This window comes from Pongo pygmaeus, chromosome 13, assembly GCF_028885625.2.
Source record: "Pongo pygmaeus isolate AG05252 chromosome 13, NHGRI_mPonPyg2-v2.0_pri, whole genome shotgun sequence".
Classification (NCBI taxonomy): Eukaryota; Metazoa; Chordata; class Mammalia; order Primates; family Hominidae; genus Pongo; species Pongo pygmaeus.
Genome location: NC_072386.2, coordinates 53,354,729 through 53,371,276, shown reverse-complemented (window position 1 = coordinate 53,371,276; position 16,548 = coordinate 53,354,729). Strand labels below are relative to the sequence as shown.

The window sequence follows — 16,548 nt, the reverse complement described above, 5'->3', positions numbered from 1 at the left end:
TCTCTCTGATCTCCCCTGCCACTGTCTCCCACAAAGAAGTGTAAGTTCCTTTATCTGCATAAGATTCAGACCCATCAAAGAAAGTAATTGTTTGTTATTCCCCTCCCTGTAAGACCAAGAATGTAACCACACCTGAACACTTTCACTATCAGAGAGAACTATTCACACATAAATCTCTGTTCAGAGATCCATTCATTCTCCCTAGTAATCCCCTCAGCAATTTATCTTCTCTTCACCTCCCAAAACCTGTTTTACCAGGATTCAAGCCCCCATTCTTTCTGTAACCTCCAGATGGTATATAAACTTCTGTACCGCATTGGGAGGCTAGGTCTTCATTTTGAAGTCTCCTGTGTGTATATGTTAAATACATTGGTATGCCTTTTCTCCTATTAATAAATCTGCCTGTCAGTGATTTTGAAGCAAACCTTCAGGGGACCAAGAGCCTTGGTCCTCCCAGTGTGAAAGTGCAATGGGTGATGTAAGGCCTCTCGTCACCCAGGCTGGAGTGCAGTGGTGCAATCATAGCTCCCTGCAACCTCAAACTCCTGTGCTCAAGCCATCCTCTTGCCTCAGCCTCCCAAGTAGTGAGGACTACAGGCATGTGCCATCACGCCCAGGTTATTTATTTATTTATTTATTTAAGTTTTGTAGAGCCAAGATTTCACTAAGTTGCCCAGGTTGGTCTCAAACTCCTGGCCTCAAGTGATCCTTCTGCCTCAGCCTCCCAAAGTGCTGGGAATATAGGTGTGAGACAACACTCCCAGCTCTATGGCAGACACTTTGGAAATACAAAAAATAGAAGGCAAAGATGACCATTGTTAAAATTTTGACATATTTCTTTTGTCATATTCTCCACCTTCTGGGTTCAGGAGATTCTCCTGCCTCAGCCTCTCGAGTAGCTGGGATTACAGGCACCTGCCACCACGCCTGGCTAATTTTTGTATTTTTAATAGAGATGGGCAATTCCTGATGATCAATGAGCAAGAGTTCTCGTGGGTCTGAAGTGGTTCAGGGTGTGTTAATGACAGGCAGGTGTTAAAAGATGGTGTTAAAAGATGCCTGTCCAGATTGACTCCAAGTAAAATCGGTGATAATATTTGTTTTGTGCCAGGGAGTGTTCTAAGCCTTTCACACAGATTATTATATTAAATTATTAAAATACCTCCATGAGGTAAAGATAATTAATGCCCCATTTTACAGATGAAGAAACTGAGACTAAAAAATGTAAGCAAGTTGCCCAAGGTCACCAAGCTGATAAGTGGTGGTGCTGGGATTTAAACCTAAATAATTTACCCCCAGAACCCTAGTGTAATTGTCTTATTACAACCCAAAAAGTTGTGATGTATACATAGTTCCTCAGATGCTTCCATTTTTTCTCCCCTCAGGAATGTTTATTTTGTAAATACTGCCCTATCTACAACTGTAATGAGCATGGCTATGCTTATGATCAACACTTTTTTTTTTTTTTTTTTTTAATAGATAGAGTCTCGCTCTGTCACCCAGGCTGGAGTACAGTGGTGCAATCATAGCTCCCTGCAACCTTGAACTCCTGGGCTCAAACTATCCTCTTGCCTCAGCCTCCCAAGTAGCGGAGACTACAGGCATGTGCCATCATGGCCAGATTATTATTATTATTATTATTATTATTATTATTAAGTTTTGTAGAATCAAGATTTCACTAAGTTCCCAGGTTGGTCTCGAACTCCTAGCCTCAAGTGATCCTTTTGCCTCAGCCTCCCAAAGTGCTGGGAATATAGGTGTGAGCCAACACGCCCAGCTCTATGGTAGACGCTTTGGAAATACAAAAGATAGAAGGCAAAGATGACCATTGTTAAAATTTTGGCATATTTCTTCTGGTCTTTTTTTCTAAGCACATGGTTTTATTTCATCTGTTTGTTGGTTGGTTGGTTGGTTGGTTTAATTTTTGTAGAGACAGAGGTCTAATTATGTTGTCCAGGCTGGTCTCAAACTCCTGGGCTCAAGCAGTCCTCCCGTCTCGGCTTCCCACAGTGCTGGGATTATGGGTGTGAGCCACTGCACCCGGCCAATATGTTTATTTTACATACATGTGATCAAATTGTATATGCAATTTTAGTATTTCTTTCTTCCCTTTATATTTATAAATATAGATTTATAACATGTGCTATCCCATGCTGTTAAAAACTTCATAAACTTCCTTTACGTAGGCTGCATAAGGTACTGTTGCTTGGCAGTTCCATAATATATTTACCATTCCATTTATGTTGGACATTTGCGTTTTTTCCAGCTGTTTTTTTACTGTGGGACAAATCTGTTCTCCCGCGCACGCTTTTTTTTTTTTATGAGACAGGGTTTCCCTCCAGTCGCCCAGGCAGGAGTGCTGCAGCGTGATCTCGGCTCACTACAACCTCCACCTCCTGGGTTCAAGTGATTCTCCTGTCTCAGCCTCCCGAATAGCTGGGATTACAGGCGCATGGCCCTAAACCCGGCTAATTTTTGTATTTTTGGTAGCCGGGATTTCCCCATGTTGGCCAGGCTGGTCTCGAACTCTTGACCTCAAGTGATCCGCCTGCCTTGGCCTCCCAAAGTGCTCGGATTACAGGTGTGAGCCACCGCGCCCGGGACTATTCTCTCTTTCTTGATAGTTTCCCTTCTGACATTTCCTTCTTTCTTTCTTTTTTTTGACAGAGTCCGCTCTGTCGCCTAGGCTGGAGTGCAGTGGCTTGATCTTAGCTTACTGCAATCTCCGCCTTCCAGGTTCAAGCGATTCCCCTCCCTCAGCTTCCCAAGTAGCTGCGACTACAGGCACGTGCCACCACGCCCGGCTAATTTTTTTGTATTTTTAGCAGAGGCGGGGTTTCACTGTGTTAGCCAGGATGGTCCCAATCTCCTGACCTCGTGATCCGCCCGCCTCGGACTCTCAAAGTCCTGAGATTACAGGCGTGAGCCACCGCGCCCTGCTCCCCTTCTGACATTTCTTCAGATCTTCCTCAGACACCCAACGACCTTAAAATCCCTCTAACCTTCTTTCTCTCAAACTTTACTTTCTAGAAAGAGCTGATAAACTCATTTATACTAAAGTCTACAGGATTGTAAATCTTAATCTGTTATCGCTTAAAAGATGCTTGTATCAATTTACACCAAACGAATGAAGCTCTAATTGTGGGGATTTAGTCATCAGAAAATCTAGCAGGGGAAATTCTCCCTACCCACAATCAGAGTAGATAACAGCAAAAAGGGTTCCAGGCTCACTTAATTTTAGGAAAGCTGATAAGAAGACCGCTTACAGCTGCGGAGGTACTGATTTGGTAAAGGGAGGGAAAGAGTTTGTACACGTGAGGGTGAAAAAATTGGGTAGAAAAATGGAAGAGAATCAGAAATTCACTTAGCAACACCAAATATATTTGGCACCACTAACCTAGTTTCTCCTGTGTTTGCCTTTCCAATCCGTTGGACCTTAGGGGATGGACCGCCCACTTTCTCCCCAGAACGGCTCCCGGGTCCGGTTCTCAGTCTTAATTACTGCACCAAGCCTCCATGCTCCAGGGCCTGTGGTCACAGAGCAAGTCCCAAGGAGCGGAAGTAAAGTTCTAAGAGAAATCACCATCTCCTTGTGCAGGGAACACTCCCAAGCCCAGTGTCCACAGACAAAGCACCTCCAGCGACTCGAAGAGAATTAATAATCCCTGTGGGGGCACTGGAGGCTCCGCGTGAAAGTTTCCAAAGCCCTGTTCTGCCCCAGGACTCCTTTCTCTCCTCCCAGAGGCTTCAGGCTTTCGCGGCTGCTGGCACATCCCAGCCTGCGTAGCGGAGCAGGAGGGACCCAAGGCAGGATCAGCTTTCCCCAACTCGAAAGGGCACCCGTTCTCCAGGTGCCGGCACTGGAAATAGCTGGTGCGGAGAAGGGAGAGGGAGACGTGCAGGATGAAGTCCGCGCCAAGGAGGGCAGTGGCTCCGCCTCTCTGGGTTAGGGACAGAAGAAAACCCTTAACCCAAAGACCTAGCATGAGTGAGGCGTGGAAAGCGAGACAGACTTCAGTGGAAGGCTGTGGGGCGGGACTCAGGGTTCCCGGAGAGGCCGCCCCAGCTCCTGCCGCAGCGCTGGGCGCCCTACCACGCCTGCTCCCTAAGGACCCCGGGCGTCCCACGCACGCACCCACCCTCCTTCCCGAGCCCGCCGCTCCTCCCTCCTTCCTCGCTGGTTGGCCCGGGCGCCGCAGAGCGCGGCGGCAGCAGGAGGAGCCGGGCGCGCCTGCCACGCAAGACCACCGGGCTGGCAGGGCGGCAGGCGCGGTGCGCGATCCCGGGTGGCGGCGGCAACGGCGGTGGTGACGGCGGCGACTGCAGCGGCCAGCTCTCGCCTCTCCCCTGCGCACCCGCATCTCGCCGAGCCGCCAAGCAGCCAGCAGTCCCAGGGTCGCCCAGCCCACGCGCGCACGGCCGAGCCCAGCGCACAATAGCGGCGACAGCCATGGGGAAACCGGCGAGGAAGGGATGCGAGTGGAAGCGGTTCCTGAAGAATAACTGGGTGTTGCTGTCCACCGTGGCCGCGGTGGTGCTAGGTGAGCGGCGCGGCGGGTGGGCGATGCTCGCACCCTCACGCGCTTTCTGCGCCCAGGCCGCGTGCGGCTGTGAGGGTGGGCTTGGCGCTGGCGCACTCCATGCAGGGTCCCTCGATGCCCCCTCGGCCTTAACCTCGGGCCCCCCGCGGGGGCTTTCCCCCAGGCGCTCTAATTCCTGCACACCAAGAACAAAGCTCCTCTGGGACTCCCATTTGAGTGCTCCTTGAGCTGCTGGTTCCTGCTCTACCCAAAATGATCAAAGGGGCTTGGGGGTAGAAAGGGAAGCAAGCAGCTCTTGGTTCTGCTCGTTTGAAAACAGGGTTCGATTTTTCTGTTTGTTAATCCCGCACCGTATCTCCCCGTATCACCGCTACCTGCCTCACCCCACACCCCCAGCCTCGCTGCCCAGACAGAGATTGAGTGTGGATTACAGTTCTCAGTCGAATTGGAAGAGGCACCCTGGCCTCCGGGATGGGCCGGACCCTTGGGGGAGGGAGGCTGAGAACGCTGTCGCCGCTCATCCTGGGCAGTGCGTGGAAAGGTGCCTTCCCACGCGGCGAGCGCCGACTGCCTGCACCCGGGCTCTGAAAAGCTGCCAGATTCGTGCCTGAATTCTGGGATGTGCCATTGTGGCCCGCGGGAAGTCACCAGGGAGGAGAGCTAAGAGAACTCAGCCGTCTCCCCTCCTGCCTTCCTTGCTCTCCACGTTGTTTTTGTATTTAACATAATGTTTAAGCCATCCTTGCCTGTTTTTAAACAAGGGTGTATTTAAGTGATCCACCCTTCACAGATCACTGGACCAGGTGGATGTCTGAGCCATTGCTCAGAGGTATGAGTTATTCCTATTTAGATTCTGATTTTTTACCAAGGTTGTGTGTTTCTATCTCCGGCCCGGGGATGCAATTCCTTGGGATTAGGGCCATATCTGTCGCCTTTCCCGTGATAGCTCCTCAGCAGGTGATGGCTTTTGCACCCTCTGAGGAATGTGGATTCTTCGGCAGGCTCCACCTTCCCCTTGGAAACTGCAGCTGTGTTTGCTGAGAAGGCAAGTGGGGACAGCTTGTTTCCTCCCAACCTCAGGTACCTTCCTCTCCAACAGCTGCTCCTAAATCTCAGAATATATGGTGTTGCCTGCTTCTCCTCCGAACCGCCCCCTCCCCTTAGGGTGGGGATAGGGCAGGGAAATGGCCTTTGGAAGTTAATGGGATTCTTGGGGTCAGATTGGATTCTCCAGAACCTTGGGCAAAGGAAAGTCAAGTTTCTAGTAAATAAATAACATCCTGGAATGGCCCTAGCAGAGGCTATTTGTAGGAGGAAAGGAGAGAAGTAGAGAAGCAAATCTTGACTATTTCCCCTAAGAAGTGCCAAGTGGTTTTGGAACTTTTTTTTTTTTTCGGTTTTGGACATTTTTAAGGGAAAGTTTATCCTACTCCACCATATTTAAATAGCATATGCTACAAAGAACGACTTGATTTCCTTTAGGCCAAAGAGAAGAGATGGCCTTGTTTGTTTTCCTAGTGATAAGGGTCAAGGATTAATTGTTAAATATCTTTTTGAAGACTTTGAGAGAGGCCAGGGCGAGGTGGCTCATGCCTGTAACCCCAGTTACTCAGGAGGCTGAGGCAGGAGAATTGCTTGAACCCAGAAGGCAGAGGTTGAAGTCAGCCAAGATTGTGCCACTGCACTCCCACCTGGGTGACAGACCAAGAATCCACCAAAAAAAAAAAAAAGAAAAAGGCCTTTAGAGGGCCAGGCACGGTGATTCACACCTATAATCCCAATATTTTGGGGGTCCAAGGAAGGAGGATTGCTTGAGCCCAGGAGTTGGAGACCAACCTGGGCAACATGGCGAAACGCCATCTCTACAAAAAAGTACAAAAATTAGCGTGGTGGTGCACATCTGTAGTCCTAGCTACTCGGGAGACTGAGGTGGGAGGATCACCTGAGCCCAGGGAGGTGGAGGCTGCAGTGAGCCATGATCGTGACACTGCACTCCAGCCTGGGCAACAAGAGTGAGACCCTATCTAAAAAGAAAAAAAAAAAAAGACTTTGCAGGATAAACATTGGCTTGTGTCTCCCTCCTGATTCCCTGTGGAAGTAGTTATCCTGCCTTTTCAGCATGGGGCTTTCCAGAGATACTCACTTGCTACCCAAGTGTTGCACACCACTGGTCAGCATGCGATTCACTAGAGACTGGTTTGGAAAAGATTTTAAGCAATTGTTCCCTGGCCTTTGGAATCAGTTGCATGAATAAGAAGAAGTATATGCCCATTTTGCACACATGGCCTTTGGTCTCAGATGGGCACTTTCCTCCAATTTTAATGTGTGTGAGCCCCAAGAGCTTGGTTTGAGTACTTTTCTCCAGAAAGGAAAGTCACCACTTAAAAATCAAGTGCCCAGCTGAAATCTTCCTAGATATTTGTTCCTTCAGATGGCAACAAAGGGCAGTCCTGCTTCTGGTCTGAGAAGTCTCAAACCTAGACCACCCCCAATATGCCCATTAACAGGGGTCCTTTTCTTGTCCTTTTTCTTCGGAGTACTGGGCCTGAGTGGAAAATCATACTTGTTTGTGTAGTCTGTAAGGGCTGATTTGTTTAACTGACAGTGAAATTCCAGTGACTTATAACAGTGGCACTGAGTCTATTCATAAACCCTTGCTAGATCATGATAGTAAGAGTTTATTTTATAACTGCCTTAACTGATCCAGAAAAATCGCGAGAGCTCTGATGCAGCCTCCCTTTTGGACTTTTCAGCATGTGGAACTTAAAGAAGAAAAAAACTATGAAATTTATTAACTATCATGACAAAACATCTTCTTCTGATATAGCCGTTCAAATGTTTCGTCCCTGACCAGGTGCAGTGGCTCACACCTGTAATCCTAGGACTTTGGAAGGCCAAGGTAGGAGGAATGAGTGAGTCCAGGAGTTTGAGACCAGTCTGATCTCATCTCTATTTCTAAAAAAATAATTTAAAGAAATAATAATGCAATGAAATGTTCAGTCACTACTATAATTCAGTAGCCCTAATACTTTAAAATATTTGATTATAGAAATAAGGGGCAAAGATTTTTATGAGCTAGCTTAAAGCCTGATTTTTCAAGATATAGCACATGAGGGGAAATGTAATAAGGGTCATCTTTATTAGGTGTGGAAGTTCACTCTTTTCATGGACAAGGAAATGCTAAGAACTAAACATTTCTCAAATTCTTGTTCACAAGATGAAGGGATCGAATAGTTAGGTGACCATCTTTGTTAATTTCTGTGACACCCTACATGGTCCTGAAAATAATATCTTGGATTTTCACAGGAAAATCCTCTGCTAAAATACCACTAGGACCACTTTCACGGCTTTCATTACAATTCTTACAGGCTTATTCTCTGCTTCCATAGAACGGTAGAATGAGCACAGAGCCTGGATTGAAGAGTCCTTGGGATTTGAATTCTGGTACTATCAAGCTCTATCATGCAGGCAAACTGTGTATTTCCCTACAAGCCTGTTTCCTCATCTGGAAATTGGAGATATTACTTATTACCTCATTTGTTATTAGAGGTGTGAAAAATACTCAGTTGTGTGGCTGGCATATATTCAGCACTCAATAGTTGTTATTTTAAGGTAAATCTGAATAATTTGATTATGAGAAAATTAATATTTTCTTATGAAATAAATTCTCTCATTTTATGTTTCTTTCTGTGTCCTGCTTAGTGTCCCGCCTATAATTTAGGGTGATTCAAGTGTTTTGATGACCTGCTCTGTCTGAGCTAATAACTATCTCTGTAGTATTATTCATTTCTTTAAAGGGGAAATGGAAAGAAGAATCATTTTGTTTTGTGCCCCACCGGCTTATCCTCAATTCATTTAAATATAATATTTAAATATATAATTTATATAAATATAATTTAAGTATGTAAATTCTGAAGGAAGTTTTCATGCTCTAAGTGGGAATTCTGTCCAAGCAGAATTACTGAGTGAGAATTCTGCCAGCCTTCTAATTCGGGTCATCCAATAATGATTATATAGTATATAATGTTGTTAAGGTACTTCTTATATCCTCACCCTATTCACAATATAATACCTAATCTTTCTCTCCAGACCAGTTATGCCATTACTTCAGTCATTTGAAAAATCTGTGATTTCAACTTAGAGCTATTCAGAAAAAGCAATAGGTATTGGCATTTACATGACAGAGCTGGCAAGCTTATTCATTCTAAATTGTTTTCTTTGGAGCGCTAAGGAAGCAATCATGCATAGATTCTGATTCCATTATCTAAAATCAGAAACAGCTCCTTCATGGTCTTAGTAATACCCTTGCCCAGCCTCGTGTCTCTACCCTGGAGCTCATGTAGCGTGCATCTGGCAGTGCTAATTTGAGACGTGGCATAGGCTTTCCCGCTTTGTCTGTGAAGCCCCTGAGGACAGGGCCCAGCAGCGGTTCACGCTGGTTGCAGGCCCAGCCCCTCACCTGCATAGAACCTTGGCTCAGCAGTGTTTAGGAATATCCCTGTAATAATCAACACTTAAGCCATTCATTCATTTAACAGATATGTATCAGACACCCACTGTGCACCAGGGATTGTTCTACAGCCGGGTCACACACCATGTCCTCATGGGACTTAATGTTCAAATAGAGAGAGGTAGACCGTAAATAGAATACATAGATAACCTACTGTATAGAGCATGTTAGATGAGAATAGTGTTCTGGAGTAGTATAGAGCAGGGAGTGGGCTGACAAGGTGGGGGGTTGCAATTTTAAACAGGGTGACAGGGGAGGCCATACTGAGAAGGTGACAGTTGAATCAAGACTAAGGAGAGGTGAAGGAACAAGCTGCACAGGTATCTGGGGAGCATCCTAGTTTGTGTGAGAAACATCAAGGAGTAGAATGAGGGAGGGAGAGAGTAGGAGGAGATGAAGTGGAGGTGAGGCTGGGGGCAGAGCAATAGGGTGGTTCAGGTCCAAGGTCCAGGAAAGGGGAGATGGGTGCCTCAGCTGAGCAGCCAGGAGTGGAACAGAATGAAAAGACAGCTGCTTGAGGTTAACCTGCAGGGCTTGGCTGGATTTGGTCCAAGGGAGAAAGCAGTGGCCATCTCCAGCAAAATAGAGAGTCCTGGAAGGGGCACCGACTTGGAAAAGAACATGGCATGTTCCACGGTGGACATGTTGAGTTCGAGGAGCCAGAGGGGTGTTTGGGTAAAGGTAGGCAGCAAACACCTGGCTAAGTGAGTCTGGTGCTCAGGAGACAAATGTGGAGTGGTGTGTCGACTTAAGAGAGCATGTCAGGGACCTGGTTAAGGCTTTGGGAATGAATGAACCTATCCTGGGAGAAAAGGGAGAAGAGAAGACCAAAGACAGAGTTCTGGACAACCCCAGCATTGGAGGTCTGGGAAGAGAAGGGGCCCACAGAAGAAACCGGACGTGGTGTGATAGAAATTAAGAACAGGAACAGTGATGGGTGAGAGGGTAGGGGGCAGGAGTGAGGGGGTCTGAAGAGGATGTTCAACAGCGTTGGGGATACAAAGGACAGGGATGTGACCTTCTGGGCTTTTATTTGGAGGCACTTAGGTGTGAAAGAATTCAGAGAAAGTGGAAGTCACGTTTAAGATCTAGAGAGTATTTTCTTTTCTTTCTTTTTTTAAGAGACAGGGTCTCGTTTTGTTGCCAAGGCTGGTCTTGAATGCCTGGCTTCAAGCTATCCTCCTGCCTCAGCCTCCCAAAGTGCTAGGATTACAAGTGCAAGCCACTGCACTCAGCCTTGTTTTGTTTTGTTTTTTGTTTTTTAAGGAGACTTGAGTCTGACTGAACCTGAAGAGAAGTGATCATTAAAAATAAAAATGCAGCTGAGCATGGTGACTCATGTCTGTAATCCCAGCACTTTGGGAGGCGAAGGTAGTAGGATTTCTTGAGGCTAGGAGTTCAAGACCAGCCTGGGCAACACAGCAGGACCCCTGTCTCTGCAAAATAAAAATTAAATTAGCCAGGCATGATGGTGCGTGCCTGTAGCCCCAACTACTCAAGAGGCTGATGTGGGAAGATCACATGAGGCCAGGAGTTCCAGGCTGCAGTGAGCATGATCACATCATTGTACACTCCAGCCGAGGTGACAGAGCAAGATCCTGTCTCTGAAAAATAATAATAAATGCAGAAGAGAGAGAAAACAATGAATGCTGTTGGGTGGAGTGAGGCCTGGGACAGTAGAAGACAGCATGAAGTGGAGGGACCTGGTCGGGGATTGGCCAGAGAATGGGACTTTATACTCCTGAGATGGAAGGGAGGAGTTAAGGATGAAGCATTGTATTCCTTTCCTGTGGCTGCCCTAACAAATTACCACAAACTGGGTGGTTTAAAAAAACAGAAATTTTTTTTTGAGACTTATGTATCCATTACTCTGTGCCAAGTACTGTTCTGAGTGCTATATAGGTATTAAACAATTTAATCTTCCCATCAAGCATATTTTCAGGAAACTGAGGCACAGAGAGTTAAGAAACTTGCCCAAGGTCAAGGGCAGAGCCAGGATTCAAACCCAGGAAGTCTGGCTCTAGAGACTCTGCTTCTAACCACTATTCTCTCCTGCTGCTGTGTGATATTTATTACCCTATATTATCATTTTTCTGCCTCCCTCACCAATTGATGAACCCTAAGGGAAGGAATTTTGTGTTGCTCTTCTCTGTGCCCATAGTACCTATCACATTGCACAGTAGGGTGAATACATTTGTTGAATTGCTGAGCCATTTATGACCCAGAGAGTTAGTAAAATGTTGTCCTTGTTTGTCAAGGGAACAAATGAGCCTACAGCTTAAATCAAACCCTATTACCTCCACAAATTCTCCTCTGCCTGTTTCAGCCCCCTCTGATCTATGTCAGCAACATAGATTAACACTTAATGAATCTATATAAGTATCAAGCATGTTGATCTTTTCTTTCTCAAAACTAGATTACAGACCCCTTGAGGTCCCTCTTATTACATTTCACAGGCACTAAAAAATAAAATGAGGCCATAAAGTAATGAGACTGACTTAACTATTTTTTTAATTTTTAAAAAAGTATATCTGATACCTATACTCTCTGAGTCTTTGTTTCTTATTAACAAGAAAGGGATTTAGATTAGCTGGGAGAGCAAAGAACATTCTATTCATGCATCTACTACCATTTATAGGTAGTGGACTATCTGATATGATCTTTGTTGAAAAAGAGTTGAAAACAAAAGTCTGAAATTGATTACTGCTGTCTGCCACTGGCTTAGGATCAGGAACTAGTGGTATGTGTGCTGAGTAATTGTTGACTTGGGTTATAAAACCTCTGAGAGTCCTTCTAGCTTTAAGAACCTTTAGCTTTATGACTGTATATTCATTCCTCGGTTCATTGCTGGGAGCCAGAGGAACTCTTCTGTAAGGAGCTAAGGGGGGTTTAAAGGGCATTACAAGACGATAAAATGACCTAGACATTGAGTCAACCGTTCTGTGTTTGAACGGCTGATCAGTGACATAGGGATAATAATGTAAATTGTATATGGGGCTATTACCATGGTAATATGTTCTATGTCAGTATTATTAGATTGTTTATTACAACAGTAATAGAAGGTCTAATATATGTATGTTTTTGGACTTTATATGTCTCTAAAGTATTTGCGAAGTACACAATACTCCAAAAACGCTAAATAAAATAATAGTTTCTTTAAAATGACAGGAATAGCCTAGTTCCTATATCCTCAAAACCAGTGATTTCCACAACAATAAATAATCAGTTTGACATAGGGAAAACAAAAAAAAGCATAGTTATTCATATATAATGGGGACTTTTGCTTTTAATGAGGAATATGGCTTTATGTTTATATATTTCGGAAAACTGATGAAAACAGACAAGGTTGCTAATTTAGTCATATATATTTAATTCGTATTAATATATTTATTCCATAGCATGCCACAGACATGACAATATTAGTAAAATAATGAGCACTACTAATTGGTTTCCATAATATTTTCTAGAAATTTGGGAGTTGCTAGTGAGTTAAATTAAGTTCATTTGAAAAAAATATATATATGTATATGTGTGTGTGTGTATATATGATATTGCTTATACTTTCTCTAAAATACTGAGAGATATGTGGTCTCTGTCTCTCTATATATTACATGTATACATACATATACATATGTATGTATTATATACATAATATATACATATATATATTATGTATCTTTTTTTTTTTTTTTTTGAGACCAAGTCTCACTCTGTCACCCAGGCTTTTTTTTTTTTTCTTTTTGAGACCAAGTCTCACTCTGTCACCTAGGCTGGAGTACAGTGTCACGATCTCGGCTCACTGCAACCCCTGCCTCCCAGGTTCAAGCGATTCTTCTGCCTCAGCCTCCTGAGTAGCTGGGATTACAGGTGCCCACCACCACACCCAGCGAATTTTTGTATTTTTAGTAGAGACAAGGTTTCACCATGTTGGCCAGGCTGGTCTCGAACTCCTGACCTCAGGTGATCCACCCACCTCGGCCTCCCAAAGTGCTGGGATTATAGGCGTGAGTCACCCGGCCTAGCCATATATTATGTATCTCTATCTATCTTATCTCCTTAGTTAAGTACCTTAGAGAAGAGATCCTTCTGGCCTCGCCAAAGTTCTACATATTAAAGAATTAGGAAAAGAAACTGGGCTTTGAATGCTTATGCCTGGTGTTTTCATTTTTGCAACCAAATCAGAATCAGATTTGAAGCATCACTGAAATGATTCTGATTTTTGGTTGTTCTATGCAAGGTATATATGACTCAAGTCTATCAAAACCCCAAACAAAATGATCTAAACACAAAATTATAAAATGAATCTTTAAAATGATTTTACATATTAGACTCTGCACATGCAGGTTGGTATATACAATCTTAATGCATCCTATGAGGAAGACTGAATATAAATTGCTAGTGGTTGGCAAATATTGAATATCTTGTTAGATGTTGCTTAATTTAAGATATGGTGTTTTATTTAGTACAGTAAAACTACAAAATTGAAGTTGCTTACCCGTTAAAAATTTGAGCACTGGGCATAAGAAATAAAGAAAGCTTCAAATGAAAACACGCTGTGTAGAAAATTTTTGTGTGCAAATTCAGGATGTGGTGGAGCTCAGATGGGTAAAGCCTGGGTTATGTCAGACAAGGTAGGATTAGGAATCAGTTGTTAGAGAGCATGTATGCATGTGAGAGCACTTGCTTATAAAGAGAGAAAGCTTTCCACATTAATTGCTTGTGAGAAATTGTGATTACCTTTAACAGAGCCGAGACTGAAAATAACTGTCCTAGGGAGTCCGTGACACACTGGCCTGGTGCCAGGGAAGCTGTGTTCGCCTGAGGTATTGCAAATTTCCCGTGTCACTGGAGATTTGGGGTCACAGATGCTGTGACAACTCAAGCACTCTCGAAGAAAATGAACTCATTTTAGATGACATTGAGTGGCCCATTTAAACTCCCCATAGCAGTGTCTATTAAAGTAGAAAGTGTTTTAAATGGCCTTTTCTATTTTGTTTGTTTTATTTTGAGACAGAGTCTCCCTCTGTCACCCAGGCTGGAGTGCAGTAGTGCGATCTCGGCTACTGCAACCTCCACCTCCCAGGTTCAAACAATTCTCCTGCCTCAGCCTCCCAGGTAGCTGGCAGTACAGGTGCCTGCCACCACAACTGGCTAATATTTTCTATATGTTTAGTAGAGACGGGGTTTCACCATGCTGGCCAAGCTGCTCTCGAACTCCTAACCACAAGCAGTCTGCCCGCCTCGGCCTCCCAAAGTGCTGGGATTACAGGTGTGAGCCACCACGCTGCACCCAAGAGATTGATTTAGAAAGAGTTAAAACATTATACTTGCTGAGGAACAGCCCCAAACTGCAACAAAGAGTACTCTGTTGTAATTAGTACACCCCACAGTAACACCTCTGTTAATGGAAAGGAAGTGTTTCAGTGACTCACTCCTTTTCAGAAATGTTACTACTTTACTTTGAAAATTATTTGCTGACTGCCTGTTCCATTACCAAAGGTAGAATATTTCCTTTCCAATAAATAGTCCTATACTTTCTGGGATGGACAGATCTCATCCCAGCTCACAGATGCTTCACGTTCCTCTCCCAGGCCCAGCCTCAGCTATGTGAGTTCCGGGCAGTAGTCCCCACTCAGCCAAGACAGGGAGGGATACGGTGCCTTGTTCTCTACCACTAATCCCCAGACCCAGCCCTGAGAAGATAAGACATCCCACCAGTCCTGCACTCATGCTGAGGTCACCACTCCCGAGCCCTTTCTTAGTCTCAGAGTCCCTAACCGTGTCCAACACAGGAAAATTGTCACAGCAGATCTCCACATGTCTAGGAAGGCTCTTGATAGTAGAAAGTGTTTAAAATGGCCTTTTCTATTTTGTTTTGTTTTGAGACAGAGTCTCACTCCGTCACCCAGGCTGGAGTGTAGTAGTGTGATCTCGGCAACTGCAACCTCCACCTCCCAGGTTCTAACAATTTTCCTGCTATCATCACGTGACTCTCTGCTTGGTCTGCATGTTGAAGCAATAGCGGACTTTGGGACTGGAACTTGGCTTCAGAAACATCCTCAGAGAGGGTCCACATGGCCATACGGTGTGTTTATTCTTATAATCTCTCTGAGACAACTATTTGGGTATAACACTTCCAGATGGTTAAAACTACAGCACTTTGGCCAGGCGCGTGGCTCATGCCTGTAATCCCAGCACTTTGGGAGGCCGAGGTGGGCGGATCACCTGAGGTCAGGAGATCAAGACCAGCCTGACCAACATGGAGAAACCCCATCTCTACTAAAAATACAAAATTAGCCAGGTATGATGGTGCATGCCTGTAATCCCAGCTACTGGGGAGGCTGAGGCAGGAGAATTGCTTGAACCCGGAAGGCAGAGGTTGCAGTGACCCGAGATCACGCCATTGCACTCCAGCCTGGGCAACAAGAGCGAAACTCCACCTCCAAAACAAAACAAAACAAAACAAACAAAGAAAAGTACAGCACTTACTCAACCAAGGGGGAAATCCTTATAGGAGAGAGCTTAGGTGAGAATGTACAATTATTTTTCTACCATTGTTCTATTGCTTAAGAGTTACCTAGTTACTAATAATTCAGTAAGGAATTAAGTCAATAACAAAAAATGCACCATCACCAGAAATGCCTAAACTACAGAGAGCCTAATCTCTGAGCCTCTCCCCGTTACTGGAAAATAAACTGATACTGCTCAACTTCTGTGAGTATCTCAAAGACTTGTTTTCTGAGCCACTTAGCAGGTTTCATTTAACATTTCCCCAAATTATGGGCCAGGCACAGTGGCTCACACCTGTAATTCTAGCACTTTGGGAGGCCAAGGCATACAGATTGCTTGAGCCCAGGAGTCTGAGACCAGCCTGGGCAACATGGTGACACCTCATCTCTACAAATAATACAAAAATTAACCAGGTGTGGTGGGTCACGCCTGTAGTCCCAGCTACTCAGGGGGCTGAGGTGAGAGGATCACTTGAGCCCGGGAGGTTGAGTCTGCAGTGAGCCAAGATCACACCACAGCACTCCTGCCTGGGTGATAGAATGAGACCCTGTCTCCAGAAAAAAAAAAAAAAGATTCCCTGAAGTATGAGACATTGAGAGAGAAAGTGAGAGTGACGTATTTTCTCCCTTGAAAAGTTCTCTTTGGCTAACCAACCCTAATATCAATATTTATTGAGAATTTACCACAAGTTTTATGTACATTTACCTCCCATTTGACCCTCAGTACAATGAGTTAGGGGGTTCCCATTTTACCAGATGAGGAAACTGAAATTTACAAGGCTTAGGTCATGTAGCTGAGCACACAGAGCTAGGATTAGCACCCAGGACTGTCTGATTCCAAAGCTTAGGTTACTAATTATTAATCATTAAGCAAGTCTTCTTCCTTCCTAGTAAACCTTGATACACCTACACCTAATTGGTAGTTAGAACCATGCTTGCAGACAGGCTTCTTTCTTGCAAAGTGGCCAAATAAAGCCTATTTCCTTCT

General features: G+C 44.7%; 1 protein-coding gene across 2 annotated transcripts in view; it reads left to right on the top strand.

Annotated features, from left to right (window-relative positions):
* The first annotated feature begins 3,996 nt into the window (after positions 1-3,996).
* Positions 3,997-16,548, top strand: part of SLC1A1 (solute carrier family 1 member 1) — a 92,419-nt gene continuing 79,867 nt past the window's right edge. For both annotated transcript variants that reach the window (XM_054500946.2, XM_054500947.2), the window contains exon 1: positions 3,997-4,541. In XM_054500946.2, coding sequence (XP_054356921.1) covers positions 4,451-4,541 — 91 coding nt within the window. In that variant the 5' untranslated portion in view covers positions 3,997-4,450. The remainder of the gene's footprint in view (positions 4,542-16,548) is intronic.